The sequence below is a fragment of the Neovison vison genome, chromosome 7, assembly GCF_020171115.1.
Source record: "Neovison vison isolate M4711 chromosome 7, ASM_NN_V1, whole genome shotgun sequence".
Classification (NCBI taxonomy): Eukaryota; Metazoa; Chordata; class Mammalia; order Carnivora; family Mustelidae; genus Neogale; species Neogale vison.
This window is the reverse complement of record NC_058097.1, coordinates 198,941,048-198,960,560: the sequence shown is the minus strand read 5'-3', so window position 1 is coordinate 198,960,560 and position 19,513 is coordinate 198,941,048. Positions and strand designations below refer to the sequence as shown.

The 19,513-nt window shown below is 41.5% G+C and overlaps 1 protein-coding gene across 2 annotated transcripts in view; it reads right to left on the bottom strand.

Annotated features, from left to right (window-relative positions):
- RTN3 (reticulon 3) overlaps positions 1-19,513 on the bottom strand; it is a 67,681-nt gene that overhangs the window by 5,275 nt on the left and 42,893 nt on the right. For both annotated transcript variants that reach the window (XM_044259529.1, XM_044259530.1), the window contains 4 exons: positions 4,395-4,602; positions 1,717-1,855; positions 1,197-1,266; positions 366-412 (listed from right to left, as the gene is read on the bottom strand). In XM_044259529.1, the coding sequence (XP_044115464.1) occupies positions 366-412; positions 1,197-1,266; positions 1,717-1,855; positions 4,395-4,602 (464 nt within the window). The remainder of the gene's footprint in view (positions 1-365; positions 413-1,196; positions 1,267-1,716; positions 1,856-4,394; positions 4,603-19,513) is intronic.

Below are 19,513 nucleotides of genomic sequence, written 5' to 3'. Positions count from 1 at the left end.
CTGACTTATAGACTCAGACTGCAGAAATGGTTACAAAATGATCGTTCATGGGGTGCCTGGGTGGCTCAGTCAGTTAAGTGTCCTACACTTGGTTTCAGCTCAGGCTGTGATCTCAGGGTCGTGAGATCAAGCCGGGTGTGGAGCCTGCTTGAGATGCTCCTCCTCTTCCCCCTGCCCCTCCTGCTTGTGCGCGCTCTCTCTAAAATAAGTAAAGGAAGGAAGGAAGGAAGGAAGGAGGGCGGGAGGGAGGGAGAGGAAAGGAAAAGAAAGAAAATGATCACTCCAAATTTTCAGTAACTAAAAAATGGACTAAAGCTAGTCATACATCAACAGGCATATATGACTCAAAACAGGCAAGTGCTTACCTTGTACTTCTCATAGACAATGGGGACACTGAAAATGAGCAGTTCGGCTGTAAGAGAATCATAGGACACGGCAAGTGTACATGTGAGACAGTCAAAAAGACCCAAGATTCAAGTAACATACATTTTCCTCATGAAATACAGGGAAACACAGATCTTAAATATGAGAAATCCTACTTAGGGCTTGCAATTAAGGAGGGTTAGCTATAGGTACACAGGCTTCCTTTGTATCACAAATAATTTCTAAATTATGAAAATGATTTCTGTAAGATCCCTATATTTAACACAAATGTAGGCAACTCTCCTTTACTTCTATTTTGACTTTATAGTTAGGACCTTTCTTTATAGTTAGGACCTTTCAAAAATCCTATGGCCACAAACACAGGTTCTTCCAACATCTAATTCAAGGTTTGTAGATGTTAAAGGCTGGGCTGCATGGAAGGAGTGGAGACATGCCGGGCATTCTCTTGGCTCCTACTTTTTACCAATTACAAATAACCGCTGAACATCATGGGGATTAGGAGCACGGATACCCTACACAGTCAAAAATCTGCACAGAACTTTTGACTCCCCTAAAACTTGGCCAGAAGTGTTACCGAGAATACAAACAGTCGATCAACACATTATTTTGTATGTATATTATATGCTGTATTCTTACAGTAAGGTAAGCTAGAGAAAAGAAAATGCTAGTCAGAAAATCCCAAGAGAAAATACATTTACAATACTGTACTGCAAAAAATCTGCATACAAGTGGGATCCCACAGTTCAAAGCTGTGTTGTTCAAGGGCTAGCTGTACTTCAAAGAGCATGGAGACATTTTCCTTGTCGCCTTACCGAGAATCAGAAGGGTGATTCCATTGAAAACGGCACCAACATAGGTCATCAGCCACATGAAGACAGCCAGCTGTGAAAGCCAACATCAGAGGATTACGCAGGAGCCATCATAATGCAAAATTTAGGTTAACTGATGCCATTCTCCCCTTGCCAATTAAGTCTGCATAAACTTAGGGACGTATGCCACACACAATTATAATGGCACAATGAAGGTTCTACCTCGGCTGCACCACACATTTGCAGGGTGCATCAGAGAATTCCGTAGTTCTCTGAAGCTCCGAGACAGACTGTGACTGTGTTTTGGTCAGTGATGCTGCCCTTGTTGGGAGGGCACTTAGTTCCACGGGTGCAGGAGATGTCTCCTCCTCTCCTGACTCCTATCCCCATTTTCACAGGCTGGTTGAGATAAGCATACACTTGGTTTTGTGTGATAAAACCCTATTTACTGGTTTTCTCTGATTTATAACTTAGTCCCTGGCTGTCCTCAGCCTCATCACCAAAAGCTGTAGAAGCAACTGACCTTCAAGGAGTCAACCAAATCTTCCACCAGAAAGAGACGAATAATGAGTTTCAGGGCTCTGTTGATGTGCACCATGGCAGCATTCACGTAATTATGGAAAGCTTCTGAGGACAGAGTAATGTCTACATCCAGGTAGGCTCTTCCAGAAGAAGAAACAACAGTCATACATTTGACACGGAAGAAGAACATCTTTGCTAATAGAGCAGTTATTTAGGGTGTGAAATTCACCCAAGGGCACATTTCAGAAATCTGTAGGAGCATTCTTTTCTGTCATGGGCTGGGGAGAGGGCCCCATCGTCTTTCAGCAGACAGAGGCAAAGATGCCAGATGTCTGCAAAGTGTGGGGCAGTCATACACAGTAAAGTAGTGTCCTATACCCTGCATAAACTTTTACGGCCTCATAGGATATTCATTTATAATTATCAAAAGCCCAGGACATATAAAAACAAGGTATTTTCCCCAGTTTTAACATATCCTGAATCTTCTAAAAAGACTGTATTTTGTGTATGCTGAACTTTACTAAGATATTTTACACCACTTTGGAAAGTCACATCTGTATTGGAGATTACACATCTAAGTGTAAGTATATAATGTCTCTATTGTTTTGTGTGTGTGCAGTCATGTCCAAGCAGGTAATACTGACTGGGATATGTATTATTTTACTATAAATGACCTTCCATCTTCTCATTCCTTTATATTACAAGTATAGTCTATTTTTGAAATTTTGCTTATAGCTATCTATGAATTTCATTTCAAAACATTAAAAGAGGCATTATAAAATATTTGTGAGCAAAAGAAAAAAGACAGTGGAGATACTGAGTCTGATAGGGTCGACAGCTATAGAAAAAGACAAAGACTTGGGTTCTGTTCACAGATGCCCCGGAGAACTGAGATGTAAGCATGCGCTCATAACTAGTTCATTCACTCAGTACTCAGTGAGTGCCTACTGGGCATCAGACCCTCTGCCATGTGCTGGCAAATCAAGAAAGAAAAGACTGCTTTTGCCTTAAAGAGCCTACAGTCCTGTGGGAAAAACAGAAAAGGAAAAGATAAGCTTCCCTTTTTTATTTATGAAGAAAATATTTACTACCTAATACAAAAGTTATAAAAAATAGATGCTGTAATTTATACAACTTGACAAAACACATTTCGTGATCCACAACAGTGTCCTGCAAAAGAGGAAAAATCCTAAGACCCCTGAGCTTGTGGCAAAAGTTGTATTTATTCACTCAGTGAACAGCTACTGATTTGTTAAAATTAACTGGCGATAACTTTTTTTTTTTTTTAAAGATTTTATTTATTTATCTGGCAGAGAGAGATCACAAGCAGGCAGAGAGGCAGGCAGAGAGAGAGGAGGAAGCAGACTCCCTGCTGAGCAGAGAGCCTGATGCGGGGCTCGATCCCAGGACCCTGGGATCATGACCTGAGCCGAAGGCAGAGGCTTAGCCCACTGAGCCACCCAGGCGCCCCAGGGATAACTTTTTAAATGCCACATATAGTTTAAACTGTCTTCTATTTTCACCAAGAGAAATTTAAAGAAGGATCAGAGCTGCAGCCAGACAGCGATTCTGTCCTAGTCTTGAGAGGTCACAGAAGAGTTTCTCTCCCTATAAGAAAAAGGCTTTAAAAAAACTGCCATTTGCAAATATTAAACTTGTTCATGGGCTAAGATTTCCAAGAGGAAAAGTGTGAGGAAAACATTTGTTAAAAGTTACAACACAGGGGCGTCTGGGTGGATCAGTGGGTTAAACTGCTGCCTTTGGCTCAGGTCATGATCTCAGGGTCCTGGGATCGAGCCCCGCACTGGGCTCTTTGCTCAGCGGGGAGCCTGCTTCCTCCTCTCTCTCTGCCTGCCTCTCTGCCTACTTGTGATCCTTCTCTGTCAAATAAATAAATAAAATCTTAAAAAAAAATAAAGTTACAACACAGAAAAGCTAGCAAGTGGATTCTAGAAATGCATGACCTACTGACCTCAAGATTTGTTCCTGGTAGTAAGAAAACTAAAGGGCGGTGGTGGGGGGGAGGTTTAGAAAACTAAGGGAGAGAGAAGAAGGAAATCAGTAATAAAACTAAGAGTGAACATATCAAATTCTGATATTGCCAAGAGCAAAGCATCAATACTGAGATTTCAAAGTTGTTTTAAGGTTTAACTATATGGGAGGGACCTGGGGGATGGGGTAGCTGGGTGTTGGATATGAAAGAGGGCATGTGATGCAGTGAGCACTGGGTCTTATATATAAGACTGATGAATCAATGAACTCTGTCTCTGAAACTAATAATACACTGTATGTTAATTAACTGAATTTAAATTAAAAATGTTTAAAAAATCAAAACCAAAACCAAACCAAACCAAACCAAAAATAGTTAACTATATAATAGGGAACTTAAGCATGTCCTTGGGACCCCATCTAACTGGGTGCTGTCCTGGAGGCCCCGCTCAGGAGTTCAGGCAGTCGTCTTTGATATTAAAGTGTGAGCCCCTCGTTTGTCCAAAAGTTATTTGGCTCCTAACTTGGTCCCTTCTGAAGAGACAAGGTTTCTAGCTGACAGTTCCTGCGAGGGATCAGCTGCATTGGGCTAATTCTTCCTTAGTCCGGTTTGATCGGCAGACCTGCCCGCCATCCTCTGCAAACCCCTTCTCTAAACTGGCGAGTGTTACTTGTGATACTTCCACTCACTTGAACGGATGGCCCTCTTCTGATTTCTGTACAGCTTGGATGACAGACTTGTAGACCCTGAAGCTGATGGTGACAGAGAGAAGGGCCAGGATGAGGTAAGAAATCACGCTGATGACACTGAACGCTGCCAGGGAGAGCAGCATGACCAGTGTGGTGCCAAAGACAAAACCCGTCTTCTTCACATCTCGCCAGAAAATCAGATCGTGCACTGCCAAAAGAAAAGGGAACACAGGTTACCCGGGAGCACAAGGCCAGGCCTGCTCTTGGGCTGTGTCCTGCACATCCGAGAAGCATTACGCTAATGTAATTGCATAACACGCAGTTCAGACGCACCCCTCCTTAAGAGCATCTGATACATGAAAATCAAACTGTAGGTCAGGAGTGAGGACTCATACTGCAAAAGGTTCCTGCAGTTTCTGTCCAGGTTCACAGAAACTTAGAAACTTCTTTTTTTTAGAGATGGCTACTGAAGTACAACGGGATAAAATACCAATGTCTTGAAATGTTTCAACAGAAAGGGTAGAGTAAGTGTGATAAACTCTTTAATGGTTGACTGAATGAAGCAAACCATGGCGACAAATTCATCTGGTCACTATAAAACCAAAGCTAAGGTACGTATAATAAATTGGGTGGGGGCAGAAGAGAGCGGTGGATAAAAAGAAACCCAACTCTATTCATGGTGGCTACAGTGGAACCCCAGTCTCTCTGTTAATCTGAAGAGAACTCAGGAAGGACGGTGGGTAGGGAACTACATTATACTTAAAGACTCAAGAAGTGTGTGTAAAATTGCTAGCAATTACCATCAATCTAGCAAGGACCCTGTATTTGAATTTCAACGTGTGAAGGTTATTAACTTCAACACAAATGGGTCCTTTTGCTGTGTTCTTCTGTTCAGAAAGAAGGGCAAGGGCTTTAGAGCTGGAGAGACAGGAGTTTGAATCCTGGTTAATTTTTAGCCATATTGTCTTACGTGACTATTCTAAAGCTTTGTTTTTTCTTTTGTAAAAGAAAGTAACACCTATTTCCTAGAGTTGTTTTTATAGGACACCAATGCAGTAGAATGCTTCGCATTGTAAGTGACCTGCAGTGAACACTCACATTTTAACATAATCAAAACAGGACAGGTCTGTAAGACTGTGATTGAGGGTAAAATGAACTTGATTCTGTTCAAGTGGACCCCCTGGCACCTAGATCTTCCCCATGTTCCAGCTACAATATTCACCTCTGAAGCCTAACCTTGCTAGAACCAACATACCCTAACTTGAAACTTTTACCCTGAAGGTATGCTGGCTGTACAGAAGAAACAAGCACAGTTTCAACACAGAATGCTTCCGAGTGGAACAGATAACCATGTGCCTCTTTGGTGTAATGCACCAAGAACACAACATCACTTCTGTGGTATTGTTGCCAGTAACAACCAAGATCTAATAAAACACCAGAAAACCCAGACTGGGAAATTCACAACATGGATGGACGTAGAGGGTATAATAGGTGAAATAAGTCAGAGACAAATACCCTATGATTTCGTCCACACGTGGGAAGTAATAAACAAGTGAACAAAGGAAAGAGACAAACCCAACTCTTAACTACAGGGAATACACTGGTGCTTGCCAGAGGGGAGGTGGGGGGGGTGAAAAGGTGAAGGGGATTTGGAGTGGGTACACTTACAGCGCCGAGTAATGCACAGTATTGCTGAACCATTACTCTGCACACCCCATATGCACAACACTGTACTTAATTATTCCTCAATAAAAAAACAGCAAAAAATAAAGGAGATAAGATTTGAGAACACATAAATGCCATGTGTGAGGACTACAGACTGAACACTGGATAAAGGGGTAAAAATGGCTGTAAAGGACACCACTGGGACAGAGACAAAATCTGAACGCGGACTACGTAACCGATAAAAGCACAGGTGATCCTTCACCAACAGGTGCTTGAACCGCAGGGCTCATTCTCATGGATTTTTCCCCAATAAGTACAGTATAATACTTGTAAATGTATTTTTTCTTCCTTTTGACTTTCATAATGACGTTTTCTTTTCTCTGGCTTACTCTCGAGCATATATTATACAGTGCACAGAACATACACAATGTGTGTTAGCTGACCGTTCACGTTAGCAGTAAGGCTTCTGGTTAACAGTATGTGATTAGTAGTTACATTTTTGGAGAATCAAAGTTACAGGTGAATTTTTGACTACATGGCACTCACTGCCTGTTACCATGATGTTCAAGGGTCAACTATATGGTACCAATATTAAACTCCCTAAATATAGTAAGTGTACTGTGACTATGTACATTCTTTTTTTTTTTTTTAAAGATTTTATTTAGTTATTTGACAGAGAGAGATCACAAGTAGTCAGAGAGGCAGGCAGAGAGAGAGAGAGAGGAGGAAGCAGGCTCCCAGCTGAGCAGAGAGCCCGATGCGGGACTCGATCCCAGGACCCTGAGATCATGATCTGAGCCGAAGGCAGCGGCTTAACCCACTGAGCCACCCAGGCACCCGACTATGTACATTCTTGAAAAAACTTCTTGCTCAAAAACGAAGATAGGAGCACCTGGGTGGTTCAGTGGGTTAAGCCTCTGCCTTCAGCTCGGATCCTGATCTCAGGGTCCTGGGATCGAGTCCCGCATCGGGCTCTCTGCTCAGTGGGGAGCCTGCTTCCCCCTCTTCTCTCTCTGCCTTCCTCTCTGCCTACTTGTGATCCCTGTCAAATAAATAAATAAAATCTTAACACCCCCCCCCCCAAACAAAGACAAACACAAACACTCTAAAGTGGAAAGGGGTGTGAAGGGGCAGGATGTTTGCAATCAGCTCTTAAACAGTTCTGGAAAAAACATGTATCAGGTGCCTGGACGGCTCAGTCAGTTAAATGTCTGCCTTCAGCTCTTCAGCTCGGGTCATGATCTCAGCGTCCTGGCTTCAGGCCCCATGTTGGGCTCCCTATTCAGCCAGGAGTCTGCCTGTCCCTTTCCCTCTGCCTGCTTGTGCTCTATTCCGTCTTTCTCTCAAATAAATGAAATCTTAAAAAAAAAAAAATAGAAAAGAAAGAAAAAACATGTATCTATGGAGCGGAGGTGGGAGAAATAAAGCAAAAGTAGGCAAATGTTAACAACTGGTGAACTAGAATGAAGGTTACGTGGGAGTTTTTTGTACTGTACTTGGAATTCTTTAAGTTTAAAATATTTGAAAGAAACACAGAAAAAGAAAAAAGAAAAGTTTACAGGTAAAACTGGGGCCCAGAGAGAAAAAGACCTCAAAGTATCAAAGAGAGATAATGACACCTCAATCTAGATTAGCAAAAGCCACCCTATCTTCATGAACCTTACTGCCATCTGCTGGAAGACCACTGGAAGAACAGTGAAACCTCCAGGGATAACATACGTGAATCGTGTCCCATAGAGGTGTGCAGTACACAACCTGCACAACAGTACAGAAGTCCCTAGGCTAGGCCTTAAAAATCAATGGCAGAGGGGCACCTGGGTGGCTCAGTGGGTTAAGCCTCTGCCTTCGGTTCAGGTCATGATCTCGGGGTCCTGGGATGGGAATCCCTGCTCAGCGGGGAGCCTGCTTCCTCCTCTCTCTGCCTGCCTCTCTGCCTACTTGTGATCTCTCTGTCAAGTAAATAAAATCTTTAAAAAAACCTCAATGGTAGGGGCGCCTGGGTGGCTCAGTGGGTTAAAGCCTCTGCCTTCGGCTCAGGTCATGATCCTGGGGTTCTAGGATCAAGCCCCACATCGGGCTCTCTGCTCGGCAGGGAGCCTGTTTCTTCCTCTCTCCTTGCCTGCCTCTCTGCCTACTTGTGATCTCTGTCTGTCAAATAAATAAATAAAATCTTAAAAAAAGAAAACAAACAAAACTCAATGGTAGAATTATGGTCTCTAGAAAAGGGGCACACTAATTAAAGGGGCTATAACAGAGGGAAAGGAAAGCCTGATTAATCCCTCAAACCTCGGGCTTTATTTTTCTTCAGATCTGCTGTTAAGTGCTTAAAGCATGGGCTAATTAACCACAGTCTGCATCTGTTTCCTCTCACAGAGGCCAAGGTTCTGCACCTGGAGCCCATCAAGTACAGTGGACCAAGGATCTGAGTACACAGTACGGTACGATACCAAATAAAGGAACGTGGCACAGTCTGAAAGTGCTGTCCTCTAATTGTCAAGGGCAAGTTAGTAGGACAAAACATATGAAGAAAACAGCAAGGGGGCACCTGATGGCTCAGTCAGTTAAGTGTCTCCTTTGGATCAGGTCATAATCCCAGGGTCTGGGATGGAGCCCCACATCAGGCTCCCTGATCAGCAGGAGCTGATGCTTCTCCTTCTCTCTCTCTCTCAAATAAATAAACAAAAATCTTAAAAAAGAAAGAAAGAAAGAAAGAAAGAAAGAAAGAAAGAGGCAATAAAAGAGGCAGCTGCTGAAAGTTTAAAATGGTGAAGCCTCTAGACTTGGTTTTAGTGTTTGCTTCACAACCAGAAGAGCACCAAGAGACTGCAATGGTTTGGTTCCATAAAATGTTTTTTTCTCTCTTCTACTTTCATTTATCTGCTCCTCCTACTTCAGTACAGAATTTTTTAAAAATAGGAAATTCCTTATTTTCAATATGTTCTTTTCCTTCCTTTCCCAGCCCCCTCTTCTCTCAGCAAACTTGATTTTTTATTTTTTGAGAGAAAGAGTGTGTGTGCAGGAGGGGGAGGGTGGTGGGCAAAGGAAGAGGGAGAGAATCTTAAGCAGGCTCCATACTGAGCATAGAGCCTGAGGCAGGGCTTGATCTCATGACCCTGAGATCATGACCTGAACTGAAATTGAGAGTTAGCTGCTCAACTAACTGAGCCACCCACGTGCCTCTCTCAGCAAGCTTAAGTGCCTACCACGTGCCAGGCAAGTACTAGGCACTGGGAATACAATACAACAGTGAGCAAGGTGAACAAGATCCTTATTTACTTCCCAGGCGGAAAGAGAGGCATGAATAACAACAAGCTAAGTGTCACCTGTACACGAGGCCCACAAGGATATGAATCTATTGTACCACGATGAGAGTAAGGTGTGAGTCCACAGGAACAACCGAATCTAGCGGTCAGAAAAAGGCTCTTTGGAGGACTGACATGAAAAGTGAGATATGAAAAATGAGAAGGAGCTGGTCATGCAAGAAGCCAGAGGATGGGACAAGGCTGGAGACTGGCAGGAGCTAGATCATGGAGTACTTTCAAAGAGCAAGGTAAGGAGCTTAGATTTTAACTTCAGGTGAAATGGGAAGCCCCTGAAGGTCAAGCAGGAGAGTAACACAGTATACTGTATTTTTAAAAAAGGGAACACTTCTACTGCATAGAAAATGGGTTGGGGTGGGCAACAGTATAGGCAGAGAGACCATAAGGAGGCTAACATGGAGGTTCAAGTGCAAGATGATGGTCATTTAGGTTAGGATGGGGGCAGTCAGGATGGAAAAGAGGGGACAGATCAGAGCTGTATTTTGGAGGTAGAACAGGTAGAACCTGGCGGTGGACTAAATGTGGGACACAATAGATGGCTGTGGTGTCATTTAATGAGGTGGGGTAAGGAAGAGCAGACGACGGAGCATTTTAATTTTGGGATGGATGTTCGAGATATCCGTAATTAAAGAAAGCAGATCCACCAGTGCACGGCACACAGGACAAGTCTGAGCAGGAGATATACATTTGGACTTCACCAGCACACAAATAATATTTAGAAGTCATAAAAAATGGAGGAGGTTACCTACGATTGATAGGTAAGGCAGCCCAGGTCTTAATTCAATGGCACTCTGATATTTAATAACGGAGTAAAACTAGAGGAGCTAGTGGAAGGAAACGGAAGCAATCACCAGGGAGGTAGGAGAGAACTAGGAGAGTCTGGTATCATAGAAGTGGAGAGAGAAGTACGTTGAGGAGAAGGTGTGGAAACTGGCGAATTCTGCCGAGCTTGAATAAGGAAAAAGGTAACCATGGGCTTGGCAACATGGAGAGAAGCTGATGCTCTGATTAAAACTACTCAGTGCAGAGGCACCTGGGTGGCTCAGTGAGTTGCGCCCAACTCTTGACTTAGGCTCAGGTCATGATCTCAGTCAGGGTCCTGAGACTGGGATTCTCTCTCCCTCTGCCCCTCCTCATTCATGCTCTCTGTCAAAGTAAAATAGTATCTTTAAAAAAAAAATAAAAGCTGTTCAGTGGAGGGATACGAGCACAAGCAATTGGAGGGAGCGGAAGAGCAATCAGTGGTGAGATGTGGAGGCCGTGTGCGAAGAAATGCCTGTGAAGTCTGGCTGTGACGGGGAGTAGGGACATTTGGGCCAAGGGAAAGCTTTTCAAAGATGGGAAACACTAAAGCATGCTTATATGAGGACACAAACAGCAAGAGGCTGAAGGGGGGAGAAGAAGTAGTTAGAAGAAAGGCAGGATAGAGATCCAGAGCCCAGATGAAGGGGCTGACCCTTGTTAGAGCAGCGAAGAAGAGGAGAGGCACAGGCCAGTTCACAGATGTGAAGACTGCAGGAAGAGGGATTTCTTTCTGAATGTTTCTAGTTTCTCAACGAAAAAGTGTTGAGGTTACCAGCTGAGGTGGGGGCAAGGTGGTGAAGAAGATTTACAGAAAAAGAAAAAGATAAATAGTTGTTTTAGAAAAGTGAGAAGCTATCTTAAAACTCTTAGAAGAAAACAGGAGTTAAATAGGTGATGGAAATGAAGGAATGCACACATGATGGGCACCGGAGATGCACGGAACTGCTGAATCACTGTACTGTACACCTGAAACTAATATATAACACTGTATTGTACTGTATGTTAACTAATCGAAATTAAAATAAAAACTTAAAAAATAAAACAGGAGGGGTGCCTGCGTGGCTCAGTTGGTTAAGTGTCTGCCTTCAGTTCAGGTCATGATCTCGGGTCCTGGGATAGAGCCCCGCCTTGGGCTCCCTGCTCAGTGGGGAGCCTGCTTCTCTCTCTGCCTCTGCTCCTCCCCCCCACTTGTGTGCTCTTTCTATGTTAAATAAATATATAAAATCTTAAAAAAAAAGAAAAGAAAACAGGAGTAAATCTTTGTGACATTGGGTTAGGCAGTGATTAATCAACCAAAAGAACAAGTGACAAAGGAACACCAGATAAGCAGCACTACATCAAAATTAATTTATGCTGTAAATGGTCCCAAGAAAGTGACACAAGTCAGAAAGTGACAGAATATATTTGCAAATTATGTATCTGATAAGGTATTTGTGTCCAAAATATAATAATGAGAATATGTAAAGAATTATAAAACTCCATAATTAAAAAATAGCCCAACTGCAAAATAAACAAGGGATGTGAATAGACAATTCTCCGAAGACTACAAATGACCAATAAGCACATAAAAAGATGCTCCACATCATCGGTCATTAGGGAAGTACAAATCAAAACCACAATGAACCCACCAGGAGAGTTACCATAAAGAACACAGTAACAACGACCCGCAAAGACATGGAGAAACTGGAACCCTCCTACATTCTTAGTGGGAATGAAGAATGGTGCAGCCACTTGGGAGAACAGTTTGGCGGTTCCTCAAAAAGCTAAACATAGTTATTATATGACCCAGCATTTCCACTTTAAGGCAAATGCTCAAGAAATAAAAACATACAACACAGAAATTTGTGTACACTAATATTTATCGGAAACATTATTCGCAATAGCCAAAAAGGGAAAACAATTCAAATGTCCATCAACTGATGAAAAGAATAAAATGCAGTATATATCAATACAATGTAATTATTACACGGTAATAAAAAGGTTCTAGCACTACCTGCTAGACATGGCTAAAATTTGAAAACATCAGGCTAAGTGAAAGAAGCCAATTATAAAAGACCATATATTGCATGATTCCACTTATGTAAAATATCTGGCATAAGCAAATCTATAGGCACAGGCAATATGGCTAGTTGTTGTTTAGGGCTGTGGTGGTGGGAAATGTGGGGTGAGTGCTAATGAGTATGGGGTTTCTTTTCTGTAGGGGGACTAAAATGTTCTAAAACTGGATAGTGATAATAAAAAAATTCAGTTGTACATTTTAAATGGATTTTATATATAAATCCATTTATATATTATATACATTTAATATATATTATATAAATCCATTTGTATATATAGTATATGTGATTATACCTCAATAAAGGCATTATATATATAGTTAGGAATTTCAATATCGGGGCACCTGGGTGGCTCAGTGGGTTACAGCCTCTGCCTTCGGCTCAGGTCATGATCCCAGGGTCCTGGGATTGAGCCCCATGTCAGGCTCTCTGCTCGGCGGAGATCCTGCTTCCTCCTCTCTCTCTGCCTGCTTCTCTGCCTACTTCTCTGCCTACTTGTGATCTCTGTCTGTCAAATAAATAGATAAAATCTTAAAAAAAAAAAGGAATTTCAATATCCCTCTCTTTCAGTAAGACAGAAAGTAGATAGAAAAATCAATAAAAATACAGAAGAAAAACACTATTAACCAATCTGACCTTGACATTTATAGAACACTCTGCCTAACAGCAGCACAATATACACATTCAAGGATATGTAGAACATTCACCAAATTAAACCAAATCCTGGGCCATGAAACAGTCCTGATACATTTAAAGATTTATTTTGAGAGAGAGGGAGAGCGCACATGCACATGCGCGAGGTGGGGGAGAGACAGAGGCAGAAGGAGAAAGAGAACCTCAAGCAGACTCCATGCCAAGCGTGGAACCTGACATGGGGCTTGATCTCATGACTCTGAGATCATGACCTGAACCGAAATCAAGAGCCAGGCACATAGCCTACTGAGCCACCAGGCACCCCCAAAACATTTTATTTTATTTATTTTTTTTTTAAAAGATTTTATTTATTTATTTGACAGAGAGAAATCGCAAGTAGACGGAGAGGCAGGCAGAGAGAGAGAGAGAGGGAAGCAGGCTCCCTGCTGAGCAGAGAGCCCGATGCGGGACTCGATCCCAGGACCCTGAGATCATGACCTGAGCCGAAGGCAGTGGCTTAACCCACTGAGCCACCCAGGCGCCCCCCCGCCAAAACATTTTAAAGGATTCAAGTCACTTTTATGTTTTCTGACTACAAGGTAATTGTATTAGAAACTCTAACAAAAGATATTCGGAAAGAAAGCTTGGGGAAACCATTATTTGTAAACTAAACACACTTCTATACAAATCAAAGAGGAAATCAACAGGGAAATTAGAAAGTGTTTTTAACTGAATGAAAATAAAAACTTGTGGGATCTTAAAAAAAACCCACCACCAACAAAAGTTGTGGGATCCAACTAAAGTAATATAGAGTACAAAAGTGTCTGTGTTAACAAAGAAGATAGCAAATGAACGATCTTAGCTGCAACCCTAAAAAAAAACTAGAAAAAGAGCCTGAACCCCAAGAAACAGAAGAAAGTAAATAGTAAAAATCAGAGCAGGGGCGCCTGCGTGGCTCAGTGGGTTAAGCCGCTGCCTTCGGCTCAGGTCATGATCTCAGGGTCCTGGGATCGAGCCCCGCATCGGGCTCTCTGCTCAGCAGGGAGCCTGCTTCCTCCTCTCTCTCTCTCTCTGCCTGCCTCTCCATCTACTTGTGATCTCTCTCTGTCAAATAAATAAATAAAATCTTTAAAAAAAAAAAAAATTCAGAGCAGACATCAGGGAACTGGGGTAGCTCAGTCAGCTGAGTGACTTCAGCTCAGGTCAGGATCTCAGGGTCCTGGGATTGAGCCCCCTGTCAGGATTCCTGTTCAGCAGGGAGTCTGCTTGTTTCTCTGCCCTTCCCCCAGCTCATGGTCTCTCTCAAATAAGTAAATAAAATCTTTTTTTAAAAATCAGAGCAGGGGCGCCTGGGTGGCTCAGTGGGTTAAGCCGCTGCCTTCGGCTCAGGTCATGATCTCAGGGTCCTGGGATCGAGTCCTGCATCGGGCTCTCTGCTCAGCAGGGAGCCTGCTTCCTCCTCTCTCTCTCTGCTTGCCTCTCTGCCTACTTGTATCTCTCTCTGTAAATAAATAAATAAATAAATCTTTAAAAAAAAAAAAATCAGAGCAGACATCAGTGAAACAAGTAACAGAAAATAACAGAAAATTAATGAAGCCACAGTTCTTTGAGAGTATCAGTAAAACAGATAAAACTCTAACTAGATTGATCAAGAAAAGGTGAAAGAGTAAAAAAACTGCCAGTACCAAGAATGAGAGAGGTGACATCACTACAGATTCTACAGACATTAAAAGGATACTAAAGGGGGCGCCTGGGTGGCTCAGTTGGTTAAGTGTCTGCCTTTGGCTCAGGTCATTATCCTAGGAACCTGAGATCCAGTCCCGAGTCAGGCTCTCTGCTTGGCAGGGAGCCTGCTTCTCCTTCTCCCTTTGCCTGATGCTCCCCTGCTTGTGCTCTCTCTATGGTGTGTCAAATAAATAAATAAAATCTAAAAAAAAAAAGATAAGGGAGTGTTATGAACAACAGTATGCCAATAAATTAGATTATTTATTTATTTATTAAGATTTTTTTTTTTAATTTGACAGAAGATCACAAGTAGGCAGAGAGGCAGGCAGAGGAAGAGAGGGGGAAGCAGGCTCCCCTTTGAGCAGAGAGCCTGATATGTGTGGCTCGATCCCAAGATCCTGGGATCACAACCAGAGTCGAAGGCAGAGGCTTTAACCCACTGAGCCACCCAGGCACCCCTAAATTAGATAATTTAGATAAAGTGTACAAATCCTTCCAAAGACACAAACTACCAAAGTTCATTCTAAAAATAAACTGACCAGTCCCCTATCTATTGAAGAAATAAAACAAATAAAATGCTTCCCACTCTGAAAATTCCAGGCCCAGATGGCATCACTGGGGAATTCAGCCAAACATTAACAAAAAATAATTCCAATTCTACAAAAACTCATCCAATAAAATGAAAAGGTAATGTCTTTCAACACATTTTTTTTTTAAGATTTTATTTATTTATTTGACAGACAGAGAGGCAGGCAGAGAGAGGAGGAAGCAGACTCCCTGCCGAGCAGATAGCCCGATGCGGAGCTCGATCCCAGGACCCTGGGATCATGACCTGAGCTGAAGGCAGAGGCTTTAACCCACTGAGCCACCCAGGCGCCCCTTTCAACACATTTTAGAAGGCCAGCATTACCTGGACTCCAAAATTATACCAAGCAATATTGTTCATGAACATAGATGCAAAAATTTCTTTTTTCTTTAAGATTTTGAGAGAAAGAGCGTGCATGCATGTGTGTGAGAGAGCATGAGCAGAAGGAAGAGGAGGGGCAGAGGTAGAAGCCGACTCCCGACTGAGTAGGGAGCCTGATGTGGGGCTTGATCCCAGGACCCTTGGGATCATGACCTGAGCCGAAGGCGACACTTAAGTGACTGAACCATCCAGGCACCCCCGAAATGCAAAAATTCCTTAACACAATTTCAGTAAGTCAAACCCAACAATGTATAAAAAGAATACACTGTGACCAAGTGGGGTTTTTCCACAAACAAGCAAGATTGATTTAACATTCATAATCATTCACTATTAACTCACCACACTGATAAACTAAAACTAAAAAAATCATATGATCATCTCAAAAGATACAGAAAAGGCATTTTTTTCAAAGATTTTTATTTATTTGACAGAGATCACAAGTAGGCGGAGAGGCAGGCAGAGAGAGAGAGGAGGAAGCAGGCTCCCTGCTGAGCAGAGAGCTCGATGTGGGGCTCGATCCCAGGACCCGGAGATCATGACCTGAGCCGAAGGCAGAGGCTTTAACCCACTGAGCCACCCAGGCGCCCCCAGAAAAGGCATTTAAGAAAATCTAATAGCCCCTCTGATAAAACCTTTCAGCAAGGTTTCAACAACCTTTCAAAAGTAGCAAACTGCTAGGTTATAGAATTTCCTCAACTTGGTAAAGAGAATCTCCAAAAAACCTAGAGCTAATGTCCTATTTAATGAAAAGAGGAAAGGATGTTCTCTCTCACTACTTCTACTGAACACTGTATGGAGAGTTCTAGCCAGTGTAGCAAGTCAAGAAGAGGAAATAAAACACATCCAAATTGCAAAAGAAGTAAAACTATTACTTACAGATGGCCCGACTGCCTATTTAGAAAATGTGATGCAATCGACAGAACAGCTGAAAGAACCAGTGAGTTTAGCAAAGTTGCAAGATATAGGGTCAATATATACAATCAGTTCTATTTCCATGTATTAGTATTACCCAGAAATTGAGCTGAAAATACCATTTACAATAGCATCAAAATATAAGATGCTTAGACATAAATCCGACAAAAGATGCAGTCAAAATGCTCTACCCGCTGAGCTACACCCTCTGACAAAATCTGTACACTGAACTGTGTAACATAGCTGAGAGAAACTAGTGAAGACCTACATTAATGGAAAGCTATACTGTTTTTATGGGTTCAAAGGCTCAAAACTGAAAAATCAGTTTTTAACAAGTGCTAATTGTCCCCAAGTTTATCTACAATTTGATGTCACAACAAAAATTCCAGAAGTATTTTTGTAGGAATGGACAAAGTGATTCTAAAATTCCTAAGGAATTCAAAGGACCGAAAAAAGCCAAACTGACTTTGAAAAAGAATGAAGTTGGAAGACTAACACTATGTAATTTCAAGACTTCTATAAAGCTACCATTATCAAGATGGTGCAGCAATGGCTTAAAGAGATACAAGAGCAATGAAATGGTATACAAAGTCCCAAAATAAATCCATGCATATATGAAAAAATTATTTTTTTACAAAATTGCAGAACCAATTCAGTGGAGAAAGAAGTCTTTCAACAAATTGTGTCTGAACTGGACATCCATATGCAAGAACTCTGATCTATACACCTCATGTGATATGCAAAAATGAACACAAAAGGATCAAAGACTTAAATGTAAAACCTAGTACTATATAACTACCAGAAGAAAAGAAACATCTGGTATGTAATAGAAAAAACTGATAAATTATACTTTATCAAAATTAAAAATTTGGCTTTTCTGAAAGACACTTAAAAGAATAAAAAATAAGTCAGACTGGAGAAAGTATTTGCAAAGAATGTACTTGACTTGTACCTAATATCACATGTGCGTGCGCGCACACACGGAAATACTACTCAGCCAATAAAAAATATGAAATCTTGCCATCTGCAACAGTGTGGATGGAACTGGAGGATAATATGCTAAGCGAAGTAAGTCAATCAGAGAAAGATAATTATCTATGATCTCACCCATATATGGAAATTTAAGAAACAAAACAGGATTATGGGGAAGAGAGGAAAAAATAAAACAAGATGAAATCAGAGAGGGAGACACACTGTAAGAGCTTCTTAATCATAGGAAACAAACTGAGCACTGCTGCAGGGGAAGGGGGTAATGGGACGGGGAACTGGGTGATGGATATTAAGGAGGGCATGTGATATAATGAGCACTGGGCGTTATATGCAACTGATGAATCACTGAACTCTATCTCTGAAACTAATAATACATTATATGTTAATTAATTGAATTTAAATTTAAAAAAATTTTTAAAAGAAAAAAGGATGTTTAGCGCTTGCCCATATTAAGAATGCCAACTGCAGTACCCGCTTTATGCCAAAAGAGGGCACTAACACATCCAATGGCGAGCTCAAGGCTAATGTAAAAGAAAATGGTACCTGTGCATCCAAGTGAGAAGGTGAGCAAATCTTGTTGAGTCCCTACCTATTGATTTTTATTACTAAGTTTGGGGAAAGCTCCTGGTTTAACTCTAACTTCATTCAGCTTTTCCCATAAGTCAAATGATTTTACTCTCCAAAGGAAGAAAAGGCTGTTGAAATGCTTATTCTGAAAAGAAAGAAGTATGTTAAGAAATTTTAGGTTTTAGCAGTTAATCAATTTTAACTAAATCTCCACCTCAGGGCACCTGGGTGGCTCAGTTGATTAAGTGTCTGCCTTTGGTTCAGGTCATGGGGTCTGGGGCTGGGGACCGGGGGAGGGGGTGTCCAAGCTCAGCGGGGTGGGCGTCTGCTTATCCCTCTCCCCCCGCCCCTCCCCACCATTTGTGCTCTCTCAAATAAATAAATAAAATCTTAAAATATATATATATATATATCTGTATATATATCTACAACTCAAGAGTCTGTTCAACTCATTCTATATTCATTAGTTTTTCAAAATTTTAATATACATCTCTAAGAAAATTTAAAGGTGAAATAACTAAAAGAAAAAAAAAAAGCCAGGCTTTATGACAGAAGGGAAACTATTCATTAATAAAGGGGAAATGGGCAGTTAAGTTTTTTTTATATGAACAATTATTTACATGAAAAAATATGTATTTTCACATTGATTTTGATGACTTTTACATTAATAGCTCATAATAAATGAAGCCACTTTTTGAGTTGTAAAAGACATTGGATAATGTGTTTACATATTTAGATCCAAATTTTGTGACTGCTGAAATGGGTTAATAGACTGCTCTGCTACAGATTTATCCTTAACTCAAGACATTCCCTTCAAAAAGGCACAGAAGATCATACCAAACATGAAGCTGTTCCTGTAATAGACAGACATACATGCTTTCGGTCATGAACACACCTGACAGCAGGCCAAAGAAATCTGTAGGAATCCCTTTCAAACTAGCATTCCTCTTAGACTGTCAAGAAAAAGAGTTTTTCATTTATTAAAATAACCTAACATTCCCTTTGCCCTTGATTTCAGATTTATAAAATAAGCACATAGCACAAAACGGCATTGACTACCTCTCCACCCAAAATCGCTAGGTGGATCTGAAAATGTAACTTTTGAACTTATCTAAAGAATATAATTAAAAATAATAAATGTACTGGTTGGGGTGCCTGGGTGGCTCAGTGGGTTAAGCCTCTGCCTTCAGCTCAGGTCATAATCCCAGCGTCCTGGGATCAAGCCCCACATCGGGCTCTCTGCTCACTCCCCCACTCTCTCTGCCTGCCTCTCTGCCTACTTGTGATCTCTGTCAAATAAATAAATAAGATCTTAAAAAAAAAATGTAGTGGTATATCACGATGGAACAGACACAAAACTCTGGTTTTAGTGTTTTGTCCTTTTTTCCTTCCTTTCAGATGTGGCTGGTTCTTCGCATGTTAGACAATTCCTAAATTCTCCAATTAAGAAAAGTCTGAACTTAAGCCTGCAAAAAACAC